Source organism: Peromyscus californicus, unplaced genomic scaffold (assembly GCF_007827085.1).
Source record: "Peromyscus californicus insignis strain IS unplaced genomic scaffold, ASM782708v3 Scaffold_8__1_contigs__length_139910024, whole genome shotgun sequence".
Lineage (NCBI taxonomy): Eukaryota > Metazoa > Chordata > Mammalia > Rodentia > Cricetidae > Peromyscus > Peromyscus californicus.
The window spans coordinates 44536509-44558167 of NW_026294606.1; the positions used below are offsets into that span (position 1 = coordinate 44536509).

The 21659-nt window shown below is 40.2% G+C and overlaps 1 protein-coding gene across 4 annotated transcripts in view; it reads left to right on the forward strand.

Moving 5' to 3' along the window:
* Nucleotides 1-21659, forward strand: part of Pou6f2 (POU class 6 homeobox 2) — a 502001-nt gene that overhangs the window by 228871 nt on the left and 251471 nt on the right. For all 4 annotated transcript variants that reach the window (XM_052728712.1, XM_052728713.1, XM_052728715.1 and 1 more), the window contains exons 3-4: nt 8720-8811; nt 11778-12006. In XM_052728712.1, the coding sequence (XP_052584672.1) occupies nt 8720-8811; nt 11778-12006 (321 nt within the window). The remainder of the gene's footprint in view (nt 1-8719; nt 8812-11777; nt 12007-21659) is intronic.

The following is a 21659-nucleotide window of genomic DNA, read 5'->3' on the forward strand; positions in this document are numbered from 1 at the left end:
ATAGAAACATCAGCCTGGGCCAGGAACTTAGTCTTGTCATCATCATAGAACTAGCACTATTTGACCTCACGTCCTTTCCAGGCTTCAGTTCCCAGGTATCCAGGTGAGACTAGGTTAAAACTCAACAAATTGAACATGGATGAAAATCTCTTGGTGGGAACTTTATTGGGGTAGCCCTGTAAAACAAAAAGGCTATAAAGAGAACCCTGAAGATGTCAGGACCAAGCAGAATGTTACTGACAGAGGCAGGAGGATAGCACATTGAAAACCATCAAGACAGTCTCTGCCCCTACCACTTGAACACCACAGCACTATAGTGTACATGTGAGGTAAGAGAGAGTACTCCTTCCCCCTGCTCCCCTTCTCTCTGTCCACCACCCCTCTATTTCAGGGGTTATTTAATGCTCTATTTTCTAAGCACAATTAAAGTGGCCCCTATTGCTTTTTGTCCATTGTTCTATAAGAGGGAATTTTGAAAAAAAATTTAAAACTGAACTAACCACATTGCCTTGAAGGATTTAGTCGTGTCCCTTGCTATCAAGCTTGGTGATTATTTGATGATCTATGCTAACCAAAGCCTAACAGTTTAGCAAGGCGAGTCTATGGAAAAGTCAAGCCTGGTAAAACACCTTGCAATTCAGCACTTGGGGGGGGAGGGGCGGTGGCTGAAGCCAAAAAAGAAAACTGTCTCATCTCTTACTTATAGAGGGAAAGGTAGATGTACAAATGACAAGGTCATGTGACATTTGCCATATATTATCTTTGGAAAGATTTACATCCAGTCAATTCATTATTAACATTGATAGTGTTAGCCAATAGAAAACAAATCAAAGATTTATCTTTAGCTTAATTTCCTACCAAAGGTAACCTGTGGCAAAAGCCTGTAAGAGACAGGTTAACAATTGGTATAGTTTTGATTCTTTACGGAGATAAAAATATGCTTCAGATTTAAACATAGATAAAAAGAAGTACCTCTGAAACAGGTATAAGCTTGGATGTGATTAAAAACTGAGGGTGCTTTATTAGGAAGACTTCTGATTAAAAATAAATAACTCCAAACATTTTAGAAACTGAGTGAGTGGAGGTGTTGAGGGCAGCTGACCCATACAGTCTTGCAGTTTGGGTCAAATCTTGTTAGGCTTTAGCTTCAAAGTCATAATACTTTACCTTTTGATTTGTGTTTTATTGGTAAACCCAGAAGAGTGGGTGTGGAGAGATCGGGAAGCCTGTGGTCCCCAGACCTCTTGCTGCTCCCTTCCATAGAGGCTTTTTTTTTTTTTTTTTTTTTTGGAAACAGGGTTTCTCTGTGTAGTTTTGGTGCTTGTCCTGGATCTCGCTCTGTAGACCAGACTGACCCTGAACTCATAGAGATCCGCCTGGCTCTGCCTCCCGAGTGCTGGGATTAAAGGTGTGTGCCACCACCCATCTATAGTGGCTTTTAATCCTTCCTCCTGCTCTTTTTAAGGGACATGGGCTCAAGTGGCCAAGTTGAACATTCCTCAATGGAGTGTTCCCAGCCACCACTGGTCCAAATAGCCTTTGTGTACCGTGGGGAGACTGCAGGCTCTGAGTATGTCCCTCTGTGGAAGGTTGAGGTTGTGGCTCGGAGAAAAAGCAATTGACTACTCAGCTCCAGGTCGGGGACCTGCATTTTTGTTTGCACTGAGCACCCCAGCTTGTGTAGCTGACACTTTCATAGAGCTGGGCATAGATGAATCATGTTACAAATCTCCACAGATAAACATAAAGCTGCTGGATGCACAGAATCTGCCTCATCCATGCAGCACCAGAGTGCCACCATCAAGAAGAAACACTACATGCAGTGCCAGTGTGTTGAGGGTGGCTCTGAACAATGAATGAGTGACTTTGCCATTTCCTCATATGTGTTATGTGAGCACGGCTTTCTGGATTTAAAATTACACCATTTCCAAGTGGCTTAAAACCTGTGATTAAATTGTTCCATCCTTTTAAGAATATCAACTCACTCCAGAGTTTCTAATAACAACATGTGTATAGTTATTCACATATGTAGATCATGCAGCCACAACTAAGCCCAGAACTGGCTTGCAGGATATCAGGAGATGACAGTCTTCACCTGGGAGGTCTGATACTCGCCAGGAGACAAGAGTACCCAGGGACCTTGCCTACTCCAAAGCTCTTTATCAACTAATAGCATGCCATGGGATTTTGTTCATGTTTGATGGCTCTCTTTTCACTTCTCTTCACCAAGTATTTATAGACATTGATCTGGATATCAAAGGAGTTGGTCTCTGCTTTTATTAGATAGATGTGAAAACAAATGATTTTTTAAAAAAAGGTTGGAGAAAGACTTAGGGGAGACTTGATAAATTCTGAGGAAAAAAATCTTTACAATCTCTATAGAGGACATAAACTAATCCACATGTAAAACTGAATGAGCCACTGAATAAAGTCATTAGTGGGTAACCAAGTCCAAGGAAGGGATCTGTGTATCTTGTGCTTTGCCTCAATACCCTAAATCTCCCTTTGACCTTCATGTATATATGCAGCCTTAAAAGGTCGTCATTTAGCACCACTGTGAACCTAGACCCTTTACTCAAGGAAAGCTGATATTCTCTTTCCAAAGGTCACGTGAGTCACTGCCAGTAAAAAGAAATACATTTTCACATTAACATCATCAGATATTCCCTCTTCTCTGAGCTTCCTGCAATAGCACACAAATCCATGTGGATTAACAAATGTGGGATTGAAGGTGTCTTTATAGAGTTAGCCTTATTACTCTAGAGCCCCAAATTCCACCAACAGCGTGCAGAGTTCTGTCCATAGGCATGTGTGTGTCCAGTGTTGTAAAGAGATCCCATCAGATAATAAAAAGTGCCTAACGGCGGCAGTGGCTCTGCAGAGGGTTTTTTATAGACATTTCCAACACGTCCACTCCCTTTCTGGCACTGAGTAATAGTGAAGAAATTGAAAGAAAGGGAAGTTTAATTTAGACGGGCCTTCTGCCCTGCTTAGCTTGGGTTCACCTGCTCAACATGAAATAGTAATGCACTCAACCGCCAGGAACCTGTGTGTCCCTCAGCCACCGGTGAGAACTGCAGACAGTCGTGAGATCGGTATGAAATACCAGAAGGAGCTGGCAAGGCCCCGTGACCTTCATGTGATTATGTTTGTGCTAATGCATGGAGGAGAGAATCCCCCATTCAGACTTCTGAAGAGCCCGATTCATTAAAAATGCATTGGTCCTTAACAAGGGAACTTCCTGTGCTGTCTGTTGGATGACGGCATACATGGGGGAGCACATTGAGGTGAGCAGTCTGATTTAAGTCCTTTCCTTCTCAGCCTGCAGCCACCACAGTGTCCTCTTTACAAAAACAGTATGGAAAGGCTCCAGAACAGAGTTCCCCATCATAGGCTCAAAGCCGCTATATTTGAATCTTAAAGGGACTTGTGAGGAAGAGTCTACTCCACAAAGGGAGGCAAATTCAAATCTATTCTGCTGCATGATTCTGCTCTATTGCAGTAACTAAGAGATGCTAAGCCTGGCTGTCTGTGTTAACCAAAAGCTGTCACAACGAAAAAAAGTAAAAAGGAATTTAAAAACCAACCTCACTGTGAGGAATCCAGTTAGAATCATCAGTGGCACCCGAGACTGTGTGTGAGCTTGGCTGAACCTAGAGAGCAGAGTGTGAGAGGCTCAGTCCTTGGAGAGCATTGAAGGAAGCAGGGTTGGGCCAGTCTCCCTAACACACACAAACAAACACACACACACACACACACACACACACACACACACACACACACACACACACACATACACACACACACACACACACATACACACACACACACACACACACACACACACACACACACACACACACACGTGCTTTGTCTCTGTCTCTGTCTCTCTTTCTCTCTCTCTGTTTTCTCCTCCTCCTTTTCCTTCCAAACGGGGACAGGCAGACAGCACTGAGTCACAGATTGGAGATCTGGCAGGAAAGGTGGAATTGAAAGAAGGAGGCCTTCTGACAAAGATGCTTGATTTTACATTGCACACTGTGACCCTTTCCCACTTGGATTCCACTCCATGAATTATCTGTGAGTAGACTACAACTACAGAACGTGTGTCTGAGGCTGATTCTCCCCCTTTCCGAGCCGGCAATCTCAATCTGGTCATGATAAGACAATGTCCAGGGCGAGGAAACTGGGAAGGCAAGAGGAATCATGCTGATCATGACCCAGAGGCTACACACAAAACCAGTGTTGGGTGGGACTCCAGTGGTGTGTGGTGAAGATGCCAATGGTGTACAGTCACACAAGTGGCATGCAGTGGTGCAAGCTGGGTGTGTTGTCCCCAGAGGAAAGGAAACTTAAACGCTCACACACACCAGTGAAACCACCATTATTCACTCCCTGCTGTCTTTAATCCTGGTGGAGTTGAGAAATGCCCCTACAGATGCTGTCTTCCAGTCTCTGTCCCTAGGTTACTGTGGACTGTGAAATGCTTCAAGAGGCTCCAATAAGACTTAAGGAGGGGGGTGGGCACTAGTGTAAGCTGTGGTCTGTGAGAGAATTTAGAAGCTACTTGTTAGACTCTTGACTCCATGTTTTCTGAGTGTGTTACCACAAACTAGCAGCCTATAGTGAGACCCCCCATATCATCAGCATCTCATTTATAGATTTAAAATTGTAGATCGTAGATTGAATTATTTGGGAAAGAATTTCATTTAAACATGTATAGACTTTTTTCTTGTCATAACTGCTTAAACAATACAGTGTAACAATTACATAGCATGCTCATTGCATTTGGCATTATGAGTAATTTAGAGGTGATTTAAGTGAATGAGAGAGTATCTGTAGGTTATATGTAAATGCTATGCAGATTTAGGTAAGAGACTAATACCCTCAGATTTTGGTATTCACAGGGTCTGAGAAACAACTCTCTGCATACTGAGGGAAGACTGTTTGTGAACATCACATTTTGTAAGCTCTGAGAGACCCAACTACTAAGCTCCATTCCAGACATTGATCTTATCGTGCACAGTACATAGTTAAAGTCAGTGCATATCCTTAGCTTGTGTATAAGATATTTCCAAGATATGCACACATGGAGATTATAATATGTATTAGTTGGCTTCAATGGGTAAATATTATAAACAAATTAAATGACATGAAATACTACTTTAAATGCAAACTTTGTTAAAGTATAATAGCCAACAGATGTAGCATTTATATAGCAAGCATGCAGTGTTTCAGTGAATTTACATATTATCTCATATGGCACTTCACAGGAGCCAACCTGTGAAGGAAGCCCTGTCATCTTCCTTGACTTTCCTAAGAGAAAGCTGGTGAGTAAGTAATTGGAAAACAATTCCAAGCCCACATTCCTTGTGAGGTGGCAGATCTAAATATAACCCTGACCAAGTTTCAAATGTAAGAAACCTTACCTTTAATCTTTATACCAAGCTGCTTCCTCTATAAGCTTAAGTCAGCTTTCTGTTACTGTGGCAAAGCTCCTGATGGGGATGATTCATTTTGGCTTATTTTTTTTCATAAGTTTCAGTCAATGGTCTGTTTGTCCCTTTGTTTGGAGGTCTCAGCAAGGCAGCATATGATGGACAGGATCCCCATGGATACCAAAATTATGGTGGACAGAAAGCAAAGAGAGCATGAGGAAGGGACCGGCATCCCAGGATCCTTTTCAAGAGCATGCCCACAATGGTTCAGCTTCCTTCTGCTAGTCCATTCTACCTAAGGTTCTATCACTTCTTCATCTTATTACAGGCTGGCAGTAAGGCTTTTAACACACAGGCTGTAGGGACATTCTAGATCCACGCTGTAGCAATCTGTCAATTGGAACTGAGATAGAATTTGTCAATACATTAATAATTTAAAGACATTTCCAAGATTTATGCTAAAGAGTAGTAAGTAATCAAATAAACATCAATGTGTATCTTAAGCCAAACCTCTATTTGTATTCACTAAATAGTCCCTAAGTGTGAATGAAACGTCCTGGCCTGAGAGCCCCAGTCAAGGGGACCACCAGTAAAGAGAATGAAGGCCTAAGAGGGTGGGGTAGAAGAAAAGGAAGTGAGTTAGGGTTAATATGATCAAACCACATCACTTTTTTGGGAAAACATCACACAATATTACTTCTTTATGTTTACTAGTTGCTGACAAAGACATAAAAGTTTTAAAGCACCGATCATTCATTACAGAACTAACATCAGAGGACTATCTTGGGACTCTTGGTCTCCAGTGGTGTACTGTGTTTTCTAGGCTCCTGGTCAGTTGATAATGTTTACGTTTTCATCTTTGCATTGGAAATGCCTAACCTCAAATTCTTTGCAATCATATACTAAGTGTTGCTTCAAATCTCTAAAACCTTTAGCCAATGTCTTTTATTCATTCTGACTGCTGGATTCCCCTCTGGCTCCAGGAAGGCCCCTGTACAGGAACTGCCTTCCAAGCAAACAGATTAGTTTATGGTCCTACAAGGTTAAGCGTGATACATGTGTTTGGGGAAAATGGAGATGCGCATTAAGAAGAAACATTACTTTTTGATCCAGGTGGGAAAGCATACGTAATCTCCTCTAGAGCCTGTGAAAGACTTCATTTTACACATGAAATTGTGTGGAATTGCCCCAGACTGCGTTGAACATGGTTTTTGAGAATAGTCATTCTCAGAACAAGCTGCTGAGCACCAGTCAGGGCCTCAGAACACCAAAGAATAAATATAAGCAAATGAAATCTGTATGGAATTGTAGAGAACAAACATATACAAGTGTTGGCACAGTTCCTGGATGGAACCAGTCCTCAGCATTACAGTGTGATGTGTTAAGAACAGAGTCCAAAATAGACTCTGAACACATGAAGAAAATCTGATACAAAGGGGCCTGTTTTGTTATGGAAAATTTTAATATCAAAGTGTATATTTATTTGTTTAAAAAGGGACTTTTCTATTTTTCTGTACATTGTAAAACTTTCTTTTTATATTTTCTGGTATAAAAATCCAGGCCTAACAAGCTGAAGGAAGCAGCCACATTTTTCTAAGCAGTGAATTTTTAGTCACTTGCAAATTAGCCTAATCTTAATATTTGATCAAAAGCATTATTTGGGGGCTGAATGGAGACTATGAGATTATACTACTACATCAGGCACTGCCTAGCTTAACATGCCCTGCTTTTCAAGCATAATAAATAAACCACATATAAAAAATTCAGGGACAGCTCTTTTGCATATATGGGGATTGTTGGTATCTTCTTATGGGTCATCTTACCCTTGTTATTAAATGACAGTGATGATTAAAATGCCAAACATATCCTGACAGAATTCAGTTTATAAAATGTCAGCAAGTCTGTGTTTTTATTAGTTTGCTCCAAATCAATTTAGAAATTTCAATAGAATGCTTGTAAGTATTCCCCAAGCAATGTCCATTCCTGACTTTCTGCATGAAAAAAATATTACAAATTAATCAGATTTTCAGATTTCTGTATAATGGCTTTGCACGTTTATTGCTTAATCCTATTATAAAATGCTGTTATGATTGACACATCGCTGTGGAGATAGAAGTCAATTGAATAATATGTAGCAGTCAATTTTATTTGTAGCTTAATGTGCTGAAGTATTTTTTCCACATTTCCATTATTTATAAGTCCGTCCCTTTGGAGACTATATAGAAGAATTTGTTTTAAATGAGCCAATAATACCTTCTTTAAAATTTATAAGCATGACAGAATCATATCTTTTTTCATTGGTTGGCCTCAGCATGCCAGTAAACAGAGTTTGAAATGTCTTCCACTTGCTATTCATAGGACAAACACCAGGAAAGTGGATCTTGTTAAGGTTTGCTTAGAACTGGACTCCAACCACCCCATTAGAAAACTCCAAGAAAACAAAAGCCCCCAACAGGGACACTTCAGAAATGACTGGCAGTTTTGTTTATTTTTTTATTCAAATATTTATTGTTTCTACCATTATCTTAACCACTATGGTTTGTCCTGAAATAAAGCACATAAGCATGCAGACAATGCCCACAGACTTTAGGGATTTGCTGCCAGGGTGCTTGAAATGCAACAGGATCTCAGCATGGGAATACATTGAGTTCAGTGCCTATGGTAGTGGGTCTCTGTGAATTGATAGTGAGACACTTCTCTTTTGCTCTCCATCCAGAAAACTTGCCTAAGGGGACCCATATTCCTTTTAGGACATTGTGGAAGGGGGCACTGAAAAGGACTATGGTTTTAGAAAAGGGCATTCATAAGAGTCCATCCAAAGCCAGCATGAAGAGATAGCTTAAGGGTATAGAACAAAGGAAAAAATCCCTATCAGGGAACAATATGAACAGACCTGGTCATGTCTGAGACTGTACTTTGGCTCTGGAAAATCAGCTTATCTGTTATTCACCTGAGCGTGACATACACAGTTTCATACACATGCACGAACACATGTGCACATACACACACTAAACTAGAGTGTGCTATCCAAACTGATGTCTAATGAAAGTCTTTTGGTATATATATATGGAAGTATACCTTTTCCTGTTGTCTTCCCTTTCTATCTCCTGATGACTTTGGCCATCCTGAATGTACCATAGCATCATTTTTTCCATAACTGGAGCTTTTGAAAAACCACTCTTTCATTGGCATCCATTCCTCAGTGTCCTGTGATATCACAGAAATGTGCTGTTTCCAAGCTGGTCTTGATACTAAGGGAACTTTTCTCTTTTGAATTCCAGGGGCCAGAGGAAACACAGTCCTGTCAGAGCCAGGAACTCCTGACCAGCACCAGGCCAGTCAGACCCACCCCCCCTTTCCCGTTGGGCCACAGGTCAGTATCTCTCAACTGCTTTCCATTAGGCTGCATTTAAGATGGTTTTACCATATAAATAACCAAATAAATAATAATGAGTTAAATCCAATTAACTCCAACAGAGCAAAGATGGTGATAAATTTTTGTATGGGAAGCTATATGACTACATTATTTATTAAATACTCTCAAGAAAATATGTGTTTGCAAAAGTCTCTTCTTAAAGGAAAGGTTGGTTTTAATCATGTGGAAATGTTTTCCGCCCCCTTTAAAACCTACTCCATCTAGGCTGGTGGTTACCATGCAGTTTTTTTCTAAAGTAAAACTTTAATGACTGGAGTGTGAAGAAAATTAAGTTATTTCAACCTTACTATAGCCATTTTTGAAATACAAGATGTGATTTAATATAAAAAAGTTAATGCAATTTTAATGCAAGTTCAGCTTATTGGGTTTGACAATACTGTACATCACACATAGCTCTTGCATTAATAAAGAAATACATTCATTATTTTTTAAAGTCCAATATTTGTTTTTTGCAGCCTGGCATGGGTTATATGGAGATGTAGAACACAATTATAAAAGGCTGGGCTTTCTTTAACCTCTGCCATTGACTGTGAAACTTTCCGAGTTCATCTTGCTTTTAGGGAGAGAAATATCTAGGCCTTTCTCTCTCTGCTGCTGCCATTGCTGTTCTTGGAAATTAATCACTTTCAGTACAAGGAGGGATTGCCCAAGTATAAAGCTTGAATCAATTTAGACACTCTTTCTAATCACCATGAAATCGTCCAATGGCCTCAGACCCCCACCACCCATCTCAGAGGCCACACAATTCCAGGTTGATAGACATGAAGACTAGGCAGTGTCTATTTGGGAGACCAAAACCTAGATAGAGTTCTTAGAACATGAGTCACTGGCTTCCATGTGTCATACCCTCATAAAGTTATCCTTCTTACCTCATGTGTTCATGTTTATATGCTTCTGTATATCTGTGTGCACAGATGTGCCTGGAGGAGCATGAGTCATAATATGGTCTGTCTAATATCTCTAAGTCACGTAATTAGAAGGACAGACTCAAGACAGTGAAGAAGCTTGGCTCTGTGACAACCAGGAGATGGCATACCCTACCTAAAGCCCGAAATCCAATCTTAAAATTCTGCATGTCAAGCCTCCGAACCTGTGTACAATCCTCACGAGAGCTACATGAGAGAGTCTCCCTTTCAGCATTGTGTTGATTGTCCGTAATATCTTATCAGGAACCTAAGGCCCAGCTGCAATAGCATTATTATTGCCCGAGTCTGATCATTTGTTCTACAGAGTAACTTTGTGTTTTTTAAAGGGAAGGACAAAGTTACTGATGTGAATTCAGTAAAGTGAACAAACACATTGGGAGCCCAGTACCTCTCCAGGCCTTCCTCTCAAAGGATCTAGAGGTTCCTCTAGAGGGAGAGCCAGAGAATGTGCCCACCCTTGCCCCCATTCTTCAAATGCAGCAACCCCCTGTCTCTGAATCTGTTCCTTGCATTGGAGAAGGGTAAACAGGATAGACTCTGGGACAGTCTACCTGGTCTTAAACTTGACCTCCCCATGCATGAGACATAGAACTTCCAGGAAGTTATGAAACTCTCTGAACCTCATTGGTAGGATAATTGGAATGTAGGGTCTGGTGATGATAATCTGGCTTTATATCATGTCCATATTTCAATACCTTTTCTATTTTCCACCAAAAAAGAAAGTTAATCCTAGATAGAGTTTCATTTTGAATCCTGTAGAAGAAAAAAATGTGTGGTTATGTTTTACTCCACAGCTCCCACAAGGGTGTAGAGAAAGTCCTGGCTTAAGGACTCTAAAGTCAAGTGGCTTGTGCTGCCATGCAGCCTGGCCAGACCCATAATCTTAGTATATCACTCCAGTTAGGACCCTACCCCAGCACTCAAACAAGTTTTGTCCTCTATTGCTGCCTTTTACACAAACCGTGACTGTTCAATCAAGAGTGGACATAAACATGTGTTTTTATAATAACATCTTAATTGGGGGAAGAGTATGAAAAAACTAACAGAAAAATGTTTTTAGTATTTTATCTTTAAGTATAAGTATTTTGTTTTCTATTATATTTTATATCTTCACACACACACATACGTATGTATAAAACCATTTCAATAGTAACCACTTGTTTACTTAATAACTATCTAGCTTATTTTCATATAAGGAACATTTTTTACCTTTCCTAAATAGACACCAAAATGATCCATTTTAATAAGTACACAGCGTCTCACCAAGTTTAGCACTATAACACGAACTGCTTCAACGTTTATGTAATTTGAAGTGTATTGCATAATTTCATGCATTTATCTCTTTTCCCTTTGAGTTCTATCTTGAAGCTATATCCTAGGAGTATATTCTGAGTCAAATGGGAATGAATATACTTGCCATTCTTGATATGTATGTATTTCCAGATTGCTTTCCAAAAGGATTATGCCAGCAATCAGGCCCTCCAGCCACGGATGTGCATAACAGCATCACTAAAGACCTTCTAGCATCCAGAAAATCATTGACACAATTTTTGTTGATGTAATACTTGAAAACAGTATATTACTACTATTTTTGGTTCAAAAATAGAATAAAAAACCTACCAACATCAATAAATTTTCTCTAACAACATAGAATAAATTAGCTGAGCACTTTAAATATATGAGAATCGGGATCAAACGAAATTTCAATTGAATTTGCAATGTGTAAAGGTATGGTGTTTCTCTTAAAAGTATTTAAGCTCCACAGAGATTCTAAAAAAAATTGAAAATTATCAAAGAAATAAGTAAAACATAATGTCAAAATATAATTTCTTCCTTACAGTCTTTTTTTTTCCTGGGATGGGGCATGCTTCTTTACTACTTCAGAAACTTTCTGACTGGGTAGAATGGAGGGACTGTGCTTTGAAAGGCCATGTCTTATTTTGCTGGAAAGTGAGCCAGGTTTCTCTTGTTTTGCAGCCTCTTCTGACAGCACAGCAGTTAGCTTCTGCTGTGGCCGGGGTGATGCCGGGAGGCCCCCCAGCCCTCAATCAGCCCATCCTCATCCCCTTCAACATGGCGGGACAGCTAGGCGGTCAGCAAGGCCTGGTTCTCACACTGCCCACAGCGAATCTCACAAACATCCAAGGGCTGGTAGCAGCAGCTGCAGCTGGAGGCATCATGACTCTGCCGTTGCAAAATCTACAAGGTAACATCATGCCCAGGTGCTGTGCAGGGCTCCACTCACTGACTGACTTCTCTGAAATGGACAAAAAGCCCCCTGAATGGGGACGGTAACTTAGGGGGTCTTCTATCATAAATGGCATAAAGGGCCTCTACAGAAAGCAACATTTCCAGTTGTTTATGAATCCTGAGCTTGTTTAAGCCATGGTTTTATCAACCCTCATTTCCTCTCATGAACAGCAAAGCTTTTCAGGTCCTCTGGAAGTACTCATGAGCAACTATTGCAGGGTACACCATCATTTAAAGGTGAAGTTATTGCATTGTTATTTGAAGACACAGTCATCATCTGACAAGGCATTCAGTTTGACCACATGCAAGGAAAGTTTGGATGTTCCTTATATCTGTGTTAAGTGGTTGGGACACCACAAATACAAAGTGTCATTTGAAATGATTAATTTAATGATTATTTTGCTACTAAATAGGCTTTAGATATAAGTGTTAATCACAGATTGTATTATTTGGGCTTTTTTGGTAGAAGGAGGACTTGGTAGAAGGGGGAAGTTTTTCTCTGGAGTTTGAAATTTTCAACTTTTCTTAGAAATTTTCATAACACCAACACTGGTAGATTTCTAAATTATTCATTAGAGAAATAATAACTATGGTGAAAAACATTCTGAATATAATATAATGTCTGGTACAAAAAAAATCCAACTATTTACTTTGGGATACTTAAAGCAGTTGACATCTTAATTTATGTAAATATAAGCTTTTTTTCTGTTTGCAGAATGAAGGTTTGTCTAGGTAAGTTCTCAGAATAACAATTTAAAGTACTTTTTAAATTGGCTAGATGTTAGATGTTTATATAGTTTATTAAATTGGTGAGAACATCCATTCACACATTGAAGAACAACTAAGAACTAGTGAATCTTGGACCTGTTTGCAGTCCTGTGTTCTGATATTCCACCCATTGTTGCTACTTCTTAACTTTCAGTTTAATGTTTAAAACAAAAGTCTCTCTTATACCATTAAATTGTGCCAAGAACCTTGCCATTCATAAATCATGCATGCTCAGGATACACTAATGCATGAACTTTGCTTGTTTCAAATTTGAGTGCCTGGGAAGCCAGGAATTTGAGATTAAGCAAATAAAGCAGGAATCCACAAGGTGAAAGCAGAAGCAACAAAGTGTAGGGCCAGGCTTCTTAATGTAGGTGGATGATGAAATCTTAATGAAGAAACAGGCATTATCAAAATGCAACCTTCCATTTGGAACATGTGTGCTTATGGGAATATTGAATATTATAAATAAACATCAGCTTGCAGAGCTCCTAGGCTGTGAATTAATTCTGCTTGGTTAAGATGGACACCAAAGTCCAAGTGAAAAAAAGGAAGTCTTTTTATACTTTCATTGTAGCTCAGTGTTGTTGGGATTTTAGTGCCTGTTTTTCTAGGGTTTCAAGATCAGTGCTGGCCTAGTGTGCAGCACAGCCTTCTCCATTTTGTTTTGATGTCAAGTTTAAGTATGAGCTTACCATTTAGACCTTGACTTCGGGGCTCTGGCGCTTTCATGTCAAACCTGTGTTTGTGCCCTGCGTGAGGGCAGCAGAAGCATTTGCTCTTTTCATCCTTTGGTCCCCTTGGCAAATGTTCCCATCAGCATTGACTTCAGAAGTGTATTTGTGTTCTCAACCAAGCTCATGTCAGCCACAGAATTGTGAACAAATATTTCTCCCTTTGAAGTTATCTTTAAAATTCCAGTGTTTCTAGAAGGGAGGTAATGAGTTCACTAATGTGAAACGCCCATCAGTAAGTCAGCTGAATAAAGGGAAGTTTTCCTCATTGGTCTTAACGTCAAGCCCCTCCTCTACCATCCTCTCCTTTAAGGTCCAAATCAACACCAGATATGGAAGTTCATCTTTTGGTTTCCTTAGGCTTTTCTGATCCTTCCATATCCTCTCATGTAGTAGGAATCTTAAAAGTTCTTATTAATAAAATCAAACCTGAGCCAGGTATTGGGTTGAACACTGTAAGATCAGAGAGACAGAACAAGCCACAGCTAGCCTCACCTGGCCAAATTCTCAGCTGGTCTTGTTTCCTCAGACTGGAAGCTTCTGTGTCCTCATCCCAATGGCTCTCAGCTGAACTGCTGCTCAAAAGCCTGAAGCTTAACCAGCCAAATGCTTAACCAGCAAATGCTTCTAGTTTCTGGTCCTCACGCCTTATATACCTTTCTGCTTTCTACCACTACTCCCTGGGATTAAAGGCTTGCTTTCTGGGATTAAAGGCATGATGAGTCACCATGCCTGTCTGTATCCTTGAACACATGGATTTCTGCCTCTGGAATGCTAGGATTAAAGGCATGTGCCACCACTGCCTATCCTTTATGTTTAATATTGTGGCTGCTCTGTCTCTGAACCTAGATAAGTTTATTAGCATGCACAATATTTGGGGGAATACAATACCACACTCTCACATGATGTCTCAACACCTAGACCTCACTAACCAAAGACATAAGCCTCCTGGTTTACTGGCAACTGGGATATTTCCAAGGATATAGTATCTTCAGGGTTAAAATCAGGAAATTTCCAGGAAAATTAGAAAGATTTTGTTGCCCAGTGAGAAGTCCAAGGATGATAAGCAGAAAGTTTATCTCTAAGGTGACCAAGATCAATGTACACGACTTGAAGAGCAATGTCAGATATCACTTGGAAATCAGTCCACCAGCACTCAGCCCAAGGCTGATCTTAACACCTTTAGGTGACCTATAGCAGTGGTTCTCAACCTGTGGGTCACGACCCCTTTAGCAAACCTCTATCTCCAAAAATATTGAATTACAATTCATAACAGTAGCAAAATTGCAGTTATGAAGTAGCAACAAAAATAATTTTATGGTTGGGGTCACCACAACATGAGGAGTCGTATTAAAGGGTCGTAGCATTAGGAAGGTTGAGAACCACTGCTCTGCAGTCTGTGATGATCCCTAGGCAATATTTATGGGTGGTGAAGCTTCCTGAGTTATATTGAATTGGAGAAGGTAGTGTCATGTGGAAGAGTGAACAGATGGCTGACAGGGGGAAAAATCATCTTTAAGGGTTTGGTTTTCTTTGAGATGGTGATGACAGTTCTAGATGTCCTCAACACATAACTTTCCTCAAAAGTGGTGGGTTTGCCGATGAGCACATTAGAATGAATCTGTATACACATTTGTTTAGTCAAAAGTTAAAATAAAGGATAGTAGACTGTTCTCCTTGAAGAACCCACTCCTCACACAACAAACGTGGTAACTTCACCCCAAGGTTTTCACTTTGGGATGGGGATACTGTTTACTTTGTTTATTTGTTTTGAGACAGGGTTTCTTTATGTAGCCTTGACTGTTCCAGAACTAGCTCTGTAGACCAGGCTGGCCTTGAACTCACAGAGATCCTCCTGCCTCTGCCTCCTGAGTACTGAGATTAAAGGCGTGCCCAACCACTGCCTGGCTGGTTTTCAGTCTTTTAAAATGACTAATAAGTCCATTCATCTGTAACTGGCTTTCTCAGACCACCAGCCCACAAATCATGACAGGGAAACTTATTATTGATTATGATTACTTGGCCTTAGCTTAGGCTTGTCCCACTAGCTCTTTTAACTTAATCTAACCTGTTTCTTTTTACCTATGTTTTGCTTTGGGGCTTTTTACCTTTATTTCATCCTGTATGTCCTACTTCCCTTCTTCGTGCGTGTCTATCTGACTGTCCGGCCCCTAGCATTTCCTTGTAGTCTCCTTTTCTTTCTTCCTCAAGCCTAAATTTCTCCTCCTACTTACACTCCCTGCCTGGAAGTTCCACCTATACCTCCTCCCTTGCTATTGACTGTTTAAATTTTTATTAGACCAGTCATGTGTCACAGGCAAGCAAGGTAAAACAGCAACACATCTTTACATAATTAAACAAATGCAACATATCTTTGCATAGTCAAACAAATATTCTGAAACATGGGAGATTAACAGGCCCCATGTTGAGGTGTTCATTATTATTCAATGTGTATTAGACTATATGGAACCTGAGCAAGCATGCTGAGGGAACATGCTAGACCTTTTGTGCCACAGTCATAGGACTTATATTCCATGTGGCTACGATCAACCCCACAACTGTAAAATGAGACCAGCAATGACAATAAACCTCTAAGAAAGAAAAATTGCTAAGTGTGTTCTGCACCACATTATTTTAAAACTCTTTTAAAAGTCAACATCTTACCAACTCCTTTGTGAAACAGATCCTGTGCTAAAAATAGTGCAGAGTTGCTCAGGAAAGTATCAATTAGTTGTAATGGCAAAATGAAATCTCCTTCTAGGAACTCAGACAAATGTGTTGAGTGTTTTCTTTTGCCTAGCTCAGACAAAAAATGAGAACATAAGCTTAGACAGTGTGGATGTCAGTGACTACTGCAGCAAAGGGGGACTACTTCAGGACAGATGAGTTGGGTTAGTGACCTGTTCTCACAGCACAGACCAGAGTGACCCACTAATCACTGTGGCCAACACAAATGGAGAATATAAATGTGCCGTGGAGGAGATTTATGTCAAAGTGTGAACATTCCAGTTAAGATGGGCAAAACATTTAAATTAATGACCAAAAATACATTAGAGATCGCAGCTTAACCTGAACATGGAAAAGCAATTAGGTTCAAGGCAAGTTCAAAAAGAAATCAGGTCAAAGATGGTTTTCCTGTCCTTGGCTCTGACAGGAACCCTCCCCTGCTTTCCTCTGACTCTCTGCATTCGTCTGCTTCCTGTTGCCTTAACAGAATCACTCATGCCGGGTCCTAGATGAACAGGTTTCCTTAGTTACACAGTTTGGGAGATTCAAAGACTGAAATTGGATGCTTCTGAAGGTTTGGTCTTGGGCGAAGGCCTTTTGGTTCTCCACAATATGGAGAACTAGGAAAGGAATCAGCTGTGTGTAGAAAAGGCCAAGTACATGGGATAACCCCATTAACAACCCATTCTAGTGAGAATTACACTGCAAGAGAAGCATGAATTCCTTCTGAGGATGATGCCCCCATTATCTGATTACCTTTTAACATTACCATCTGATCTATCAATATTTAGACCACTCCAAAACCACCAACCACATGGGGATCAAACTCCCATCCAAGAACCTTTAATGAACAACCTCTACCCACCTATAACATTCCCCAAATTAATGTCTGTACATGGGAAAGTATTCAGGGATGCTTTGTGTGAGTTACATTGTATTTCCTTTTTGTTAGTGGTGGCTTGTCTTCACTAGGCAATAAAATACATGACCCTTAAATGCTCAGCTCATTGAGTTCTGATGATAGTACACAACCACCACATACATCCACCACAATCAATAAATAAAACATTTTGTCAGGTCGTGGGGGCCTACCAAAAACCTCTTGTGCCCCTTTTCAGTTAATCCTCTCTGTTTAATCTGGCAGCTCCAGCTCTGATATGCATTGGTGTTGTCTGTTCTAGAACTACATGTAAATAGATTCCTATCATATATTGTTTTTAAACTCAGAATAATGTCTCTGAGATTCATCTATGAGAATACACACACACACACACACACACACACACACACACACACACACACACACACACACACACACACACACACATATATATATATATATATATATATATATCCTTTTGTTTGATTTCAAAGCAGTTTTCCATCATTATAGTATACCACATCTGTTTTTCCATAGCCATTCCAACATCCTAGTATGCAGATACCCTCCAAGTCCCCTCCACTGTAACCTTCTCTCTGGAGAGAAAGAGATCTTGGTAGCTTATCAGTCCAAGAAGCTATACCCTTCAGAAAGAGGCCACAAAGGCAGCAATTAATGCTGCTTTTTACCTTGAACCCCCTTGTAAGGAACCATCCAAATGGAGCACAGGTCTCCCCCAACAGCTAGTCATCTCTGTAAGTGTTCTAATGGAATGCCAAGAGGTATTTCTCCTAGGTTATGCTGAATCCACTCAAGTTGACTATACCAAGCATCATAAAGCTATCCAGGGACACATGCTTGTCCACTATTCTCCTCAGTTCATGGCTCAAACACTAGGGTCCCTTCCTGCCTGTCATCTATCTTGACAACATCTGACAAAGACCTTCTTCATTAAAGAGGATTTAGAAGCTATTTGTGTACTCTGCATAGGGGCTTTGGGTCTGAAGGGTAACCTGAAGATTCCACAGGTTAAAACAGTTCTCTGAGAAGAGACAATATCCTGATCCTTTTGTTTCCAGACAGCTCCATGTGCCAGTTTTTCCAAGACATAAATCTCAAATCTAATAAATTGTATTTCTTCACCATTGCACCCTTCTCTTTCAATTATCTAACCTTGGGATGAGGAAATACTGGGTTCTTTGACATTTCTTGAATAAACTTATCTCCTAAGACTCTGAACAGACTGTGTCTTTGCCTGAAAAGCTCTGTCCTTTCACCCATTCTCAGTGCTGCTGTCCCCATTTATGCTTTCTTTATTCCTTTACCCCCAAACTGGCTTTCTACAACCCTGCTAAGTGATTTTCCTTTCTTCTTTTTCAAGCATGCTAAGTCATGCTTACAGTCACCAGGAGCAGTGGCAGCAGCACTGTGATACATGCCTTTGGAAAATGTAAATATGCCATGTGTGCATCTGACTCTGTCCCCAGAATGAATCCCTATGAATATCACCAATATTTAGTTCAATGATGTTACCCAAGAATGGAGTACCATGCTGAATTGCCTGTAAAAAGTGCTCAAGGGTGGACGGGTGAGTGGGTAGATAGATGGAGGCCTGATGAATGGGTCAGTCTTAAAGAATTACTAGTAGTTTGTCAGGTGGAGAGAAGCAGAAATCCCTTACTTTGGAGAAGGTACATGAAGAACAGAATGCGTCAGGTCTATGAGGGTTTCTCTTGTCCAAGTAGAAATTAGGAGTCCCAGTCGGCAAAGAATCAGAATAAAGAGAAAAGAAAAGGGCAATAGTAGAGGACTTGGTGTGCTTCTCTTGTACATAAGAAAGCTTGGGAATCATAGCTCTGATATATTATATATGGATATATGTAACATCAATGCCATTGTGTTATGTTTTCAAGGATATGTGTTTGCCTTTATTATTATTAGTAGTAGTAGTGGTAGTAATTCCAAAGATTTAAAGTTTCTAGTAATAACATAAGAATCATGGCAGACCAAAAACCTTAGATAAAAGGGAAATCCAGACTCAGATGTGGCTCTAGTGGCCAAAACAAACACCACATTCAGTTATATATTTTGAATTGTATAGTGAAGAGAACCATACTAGTTTGATGAGAAACAGACATTAAAATATCTATTTTTGTTTTTCACTAACACAAAGCTTGCTCTTTAATTTACAAAATGTTTTTTGAAATTTCATCCTCCTATGTGGCTTTGGTGGTTTGAATGAAGATGGCTCCCATAGGCTTATATGTTTGAACACTTGATGCCCAGTTGGTGGAACTGTTTGGGAAGGATTAGGAGGTGTGGCCTCATTGGACAAGGTGTGGCTTCATTGGAGCAGGTGTGGACTTATTGGAGGAGTTGTGTCACAGGGGTGGGCTTTGAAACTTAAAAGCCTCTTGACAGTATATCCTCTCTGTCTCCTACTTGGGGATCAAGTTGTGAGTTCTTAGCTGTACCTACCATTATCTCTTTGCTTCGCCATCATGGACTCAAACAACCTGAAACTGCACGCCCAATTAAACACTTCCTTTTATAAGTTTCCATTGTCACAGTGTTTTGTCATATCAAAAGAAAAGTAAGACAATTGCTGTGACTAAATGCCCAACAAGAAGCAACCTACAGGAGTAAATAAATGTTCTGACTCATAGTTTGAGGAGATATAGTCCATCACAGTGAGGAAGGCAGGGCAGGAACAATTCTAGGCAGGGCATCAGCTAGAGCACGAGGCAGCTGGTTACATCAGACTAACAGGAAAGAAGAATTTTTGTGGCCAGACTCTAACCCTAAAGCATTTCTGCCTGCCTCCTAGCAAACCACTTTCTCTATATCATTTGTTCTCAATCTTCCTAATGCTGTGACCCTTTAGTACAGTTCCTCATGCTGTGGTGACCCCCAACCATAAAATTATTTCATTGCTATTTCAGAACTGTAATTTTGCTACTGTTATGAATCATTATGTAAATATCTGTATTTTCTGATGGTCTTAGGAGACCCCTTTGAAAAGGTCATTCGATGCCCAAAGGGGTCATGATTCACAGGTTGAGAACTGCTGCTTTAGATAGACCATGCCTCCTAAAGGTTTTATAACCTCCCCCAAAATAGTGCCACCAGCTGGGGTCCAGGTGTTCAAACACATGATCTCGTGGGGGGATATTTCACATTCAAAGTCAAACTCACATGTACTAGATTTTGATCTAAACTTGGGATGTAGTGATCACCAGGAACAATCTGGTAAGGCACAGGAAGACACATATTGTCTAACTGGCAAAGAAAGCAGGCAAAATGATGCAGGGATACAAGAGTGCTGAATATTGTACAGGGTAATAAGTCATGACCTCTACATCCTACAGAAAGCCTGAAGAGGTGTACAATTTGGGGAGAAAGAGTGTCTCCAGAAGAAGTTCTAAGTAATAAGAACAATCCCGTGGATTTGGAATACAAAAACATCGAACAATCTGAAGGACAGGATGTCAGCATCTTTTCGCTTTCTCCAAGCTGTGCTAAATCAACCAACAAGCGACTCCTAGTGCCATCCCACAACCCAGATGTGTTTCTTTGTTCATTTCTGATTACATGTTGTCTGCAGATGAGCAGGAACTCTGCTACACAGCCTTCCAACTCCAGGGTTCAGGCTGAAAAGGGAGCCTTTCTCCCAGAAGTGCTGTTCTCATTGAGAAGGAACAGGGAATGACAGGACCTCACTGCTCACCAAGCTTTTCCAGTGACGTCCTGAGCATTGCTTCCACTGACCTCCTCTTGACCGTAGAAGGCATCTGGTCAAACATGCTACCAGTGGCACAGGGGGATGGAAAAGAAAAGCCTAAAAGAGAAGAAGGAAGAGCCTGTGATTGGAAACTGCATTACTGAATGCTCCATCATTCCAACAGTCACACCACTGAAGACAAGCTGCAAAGCATTTGACTTGCACGATCTTTAAAATTCTTGCAACACTGAGACTCCAAAATCTCATTAGATAAACACACAAAGTTGCATGTACCATATGACTCCATGGAACACATACATATATAACTACTTAAAGTTATAGAATTCAAACAATGAATATAAAATTAGATAACAACCACTCAAAATAATTAGGAACTACTTAAAATAGCAAGTTATCACTTATTAAATTATAATTCCCCCTTTAAAATATTTATTTTATTAATTAAAATATGACTACATTGTTTCTTCCCTCCCTCTCCTGACTCTAACCCTTCCATGTCCCCACCATTCCAGCTTCATCTCAAATTTGTGACCTCTTTTTCTTTAATTGCTATGTATAAATTCAACCTGCTGAGACTGTTTAGTGTTGCTTGTATGTAAATCTTTTAGGGCTGATCTCTTTGTACAGTATTAAAAAAATTAGAGAGTTCATCCCTGGGGAAGACTAATCTCCCTCTCTCAGCTGTCCTTAACTGCCTGTCGCTCTTCATCTATGGGTGGTGCCCTATGAGATTTCCCTATCCACAACGACATGCCAAT